We start from the raw sequence: 4,745 nt of genomic DNA, 5'->3' as shown, positions 1-4,745 counted from the left end.
TTGGAACAAAGTAAATGTGCCCAAACACAGTTTCATTAGCTGGTTAGTGATGCACAGAAGATTACTAACAAGGGATAGGCTAAAGAAAATGGGAATTAGTCAGGAAGACGCTTGCTTACTTTGTGACAGTCAAGTTGAAACCATTAGTCATCTCTTCTTTGAGTGTGTATACTCATAAGCTTGCCTTTCTATTATATTCCAGTGGCTACACATTCAGATGCAGAGACATGATCTTACAGGTATGTGGAGCATTAGCAAGCGAGCTCAAGGGAAGATGAATAGAGCTTTACTCTGGGCTATACTAGCAGCGATTATTTATCAGATATGGATGGCTAGAAATGAAGCATTATGGAATCACAAAGTCTCTAGACCTCTGGTGGTGTGTCAACAAGTGAAACAAGACTGCCAACATAGAATTGTATATAGTTTATAGTGGAGGAAAAACTGCAAAGATAGAGTCTGGATAGAGGATATACTAGCTAGAGATGTCACTTAGCTGAGATAGGTTGATGGTGGAGCTAAGGCTCAGTTTAGGCTTACTCTTTCTTAGTTCTGTTGCTGCATTGTGCGTTTTTCTACTGGTTTTTGAGTGATAAATAATATTTCCTCCGTTTCAATTTATGTGAACCCATTTCTTGGGTACAACATCTAAGAAAGAGCGAAGACTTTTGAAACTTGTAGTTCAAAACAAGTCTTGAATATTTGTGTGGCTGTAAATTATTTCATAGTTTCCAAATTAAGAAAGAGGTCATTTATTTTGGCACGGACTAAAAAGGAAATAGGTTCACATAAATTGAAACAGAGGGAGTATAGTTTGTTCGACAAAAAAAAAAAAACCTGAGGCAGATGAATTAGAATGTGAATTACAGTAACACATACAATCCTAATTGGAAGAATCATCTTAACTTTGTTTGGAGTATTAACCAATTAAATTTTCTTTTCCCGGTTGTTTCAACTCAGATTTAGGAAATGGCTTTTTTCTTCCTCTTTGTTTATTTCTTCTCCTAGTGATAGTACCGATTCACGTCTTCTAAAACCCAAAACCAATATGAAAATTTGACATAAGATCATACTGGGATTAGGATTTGATCCTGAATTCTTTGGTTTTGAGATGTCAACCTTAACAGCTAGATAAACTTTTTAAAACAGAAACACGTCTTTGGAGGGGCAATTGACCATTACATTAAATAGCTAAGAGTAAAATCTTGATTTGGCCCAAGAATTTGAGTCAAATTGGATTCCTACTAATTCATGTTTATTTGAGCCCGATATATGTTAAACATATTAGATCAAATGTGCTCCAAGTAATTCCATAGTTGAACACTTCCAAGAGATCTCGATGAACTTCATGTACAAAATTGTCAACTCGATTCTAGAATTGAACTATTTAGTAACAACGCACCATGTTATAAAATAACTTGCAATAAAATTAATGCTTCTGATTTTCAAAGAGAGATAGAGAGCGCACGTTAATTTACTGATCCTATTTGCAAATACTAGCTTGAAGAATTAATGCAATTGCTATTTTCGCAAAGTTGTATTAGCTCTTCAACGACGACATCCATCTCTTCTTGTCTTATGGACTTCAAATTCTCACTAATGTCCTTAACTTTCTCTCTCAAAATTTTCCCTGTTTCCTCACAAATTACACTTTTGATAACTTGTGCTACCTCTTCTCTGTGAACCTTCCCTTCAGCATCTCTATTAATCTCCACAGCTACTCCAAGTTCTACCATTAACCTAGCATTAAATGGCTGATCCAAGTGCATGGGCATGGGTATGATTGGCACACCAAAATCTATGCTTTCCATCACAGAATTCCAACCACAATGACTTACAAATCCTCCAGTACTTGGATGGCTTAGGATTCTTGGTTGTGGTGCCCATCCACTCACAACCCTTCCCCTGTTTTCAATTCTTTCAAGAAAACCTTGTGGTAGTGCTTCTTCAAGCTTGACTTCTTCCCCCTTTGGAAACCTTACAACCCATATGAAATTAATATTGCTAAGCTCTAATCCATAAGCTATCTCTTCCAAGTCTTCCTTAGTCAAGAAATACTCGCTCCCAAAGGAGACAAATACAGTTGAATGCTCATCTTTCTTTCCTAGCCAATCGATGAGGTCCATATCCCCATCATCCTCATTCATGGGTTCTTGAACAGGAGGACCAACTGAAACATATTTTGATTGGGTCAATTCGGTCAGATAATCGATGTATTTGGCCTCGGTTGCTGAGGAACTCATCAGCAATATGATTCTCGTAGGGTCTTCAGCGAAAGGGTCCTCATCATCATCAGGATCCTTATCTTTAGCAACATTTTTCATCATTTCTTGCAATCGTTGTCGTTCTAGTTTCCTCAAATAAATAGCTGGGAAAGGGAACTCGATCCCTGGCCTTTTCATTTGATGCATAAAGTATGAAATAACAGCTGCACCAAAAGTTATGAGTGGGATTGCTGGAATGTTGTGTGAATTGGCAACTTCCTTAGCCCATGGTTGTACTACATCGTGGATTAGCAAATCAGGTTTCAAGTCTTCCAAGATTTTTGAAAATTCAGGTTTGGACATTTTGGCGGCCCTTTTGAGTGTGGCGTTGAGATGGGGTGGGAGGCCATTAGTTGTATGGTAATTAGGAGGAAGCTCAGGCAACTCTGGTAGATGGAGTTCAACTAGCTGAATTGACCGAGAATACTTTTGAGGGATTCTTTTCTTGATAAGATTGAGATTAACCGGTGTAGAACAAAGATAGACATACAATCCTCTGTCTGCAAGTTTCTTGGATACAGTTAAATAAGGAGAGATGTGTCCATGAGCCAACCATGGAAACATTAATACCTTCAAAGTACTGCCTTCTGTACCCATGGAAACAAAGAAGGATATGAAGAAAAAAAAAAAAAAGACAGACAAGGGATGTTTGTGGAGTTATTAATATTGCAGGCTTGGCTTTAATAGACAAAGGAATATATAGGATTGCTAAAAAGGAAAAGAAAATTAAAGCTACGTTTTATTTTTTAAAGTTAATTTGAATCTTGTTTTCTTGCAAACGTGATCATGTGGTTATTGCTGCATGATGGGGAAAAATATTCCTAAAAAAATTGGTTTGTGAAAGTGATTTGCAGAGCTAGAACAAGACATCAAAGTGATTGGTCATTTGATTTAGGAAATTCTTAACTTATGATATCTATTCAAAGTCGGCAAATGAAAACATATACTATGTCATATTATATTATTCTCTCTGTTTTCACTTTACGTGGTGTTATTTGATTAATCACGAACTTTTTTTTTTGAAAAAAAAAAGACATTGAAACTTAGTTAATGCTATTTGTGACTACATCTCACTAATAACAAGGTAAAAGGACAAATAAGGAAGTATGATATCATAAAAATTGAAAAAGAGGAAGTGGTAAAGGTGGATAAACTTTCGACTCTTTCTAGAAGACGATTACGGAAGCAACATAGCTAGAAGGTATGAAGGTAACAAACTCTTTTAGTGCGGTACACATCGTAAGGGTGTCAACCGGTTCCAACCGGAACCGGTTATGGAACCGGTTAAGGAACCGGCCGGTTCCGGTTAAAAAACCGGAACAGCTAACTTGTTCGTTTAACCGGTTCCGTTTACTGTTTTAAACTCCAAACCGGAACCGGTCCGGTTTGGAGTGTTTAAAATATGTTTTTTTTTTTTTTTTTTGTATATATATATATATTATAGTATTTATTTGTATATTGTAGGTATATTTACATATATTATACAACTTTATAATTAAAGTTTAAATATTTACTTGACTAATTTAACAAAGTTAAAATACGAATAGTGTTTTTCGATACATATATATGTATAACTTACATATACTTATATATATGTATAACTTAATATATATAGTATATATACTTATATACTACATATACTTATATATATGTATAACTTAATATATATACTATATATATGTATAACTTAATATATATACTAAATATATGTATAACTTAATATATATACATATATACTATATATACTTAATATATATACTAAATATGTGGATAACTTAATATATATACTATATATATGTATATATATGTACTATATACTATATATACTTATATATAGGTATAACTTAATATATATACTATATATACATATATACTATATATACTATATATACTTAATATATATACTAAATATATGTATAACTTAATATATATATATATATATATTAATTATATATATATGTATAACTTACATATACTTATATATATGTATAACTTAATATATATATATACTTATATATACTATATATACTTATATATATGTATAACTTAAAATATATACTATATATATGTATAACTTAATATATATACTAAATATATGTATAACTTAATATATATACATATATACTATATATACTATATATACTAAATATGTGTATAACTATATATACTTAATATATATACTAAATATATGTATAACTTAATATATATATAAATATGTGGATAACTTAATATATATACTATATATACTATATATACTTATATATAGGTATAACTTAATATATATACTATATATACATATATACTATATATACTATATATACTTAATATATATACTAAATATATGTATAACTTAATATATATACTAAATATGTGGATAACTTAATATATATACTATATATACTTATATATAGGTATAACTTAATATATATACTATATATACATATATACTATATATACTATATATACTTAATATATATACTA

At 31.3% G+C, this 4,745-nt stretch overlaps 1 protein-coding gene across 1 annotated transcript; it reads right to left on the bottom strand.

The window, feature by feature from the left end:
* Window positions 1–1,408: 1,408 nt before the first annotated feature.
* LOC132051525 (beta-D-glucosyl crocetin beta-1,6-glucosyltransferase-like) lies at window positions 1,409–2,953 on the bottom strand. The gene has a single exon (XM_059442661.1). It carries the CDS (start codon window positions 2,859–2,861, stop codon window positions 1,497–1,499), a length of 1,365 nt encoding a protein of 454 aa, XP_059298644.1. The 5' UTR covers window positions 2,862–2,953; the 3' UTR covers window positions 1,409–1,496.
* Between the last annotated feature and the right edge of the window lie 1,792 nt (window positions 2,954–4,745).

This window comes from Lycium ferocissimum, chromosome 4 (assembly GCF_029784015.1).
Source record: "Lycium ferocissimum isolate CSIRO_LF1 chromosome 4, AGI_CSIRO_Lferr_CH_V1, whole genome shotgun sequence".
Lineage (NCBI taxonomy): Eukaryota > Viridiplantae > Streptophyta > Magnoliopsida > Solanales > Solanaceae > Lycium > Lycium ferocissimum.
This window is presented reverse-complemented; position numbering and strand designations above follow the sequence as displayed.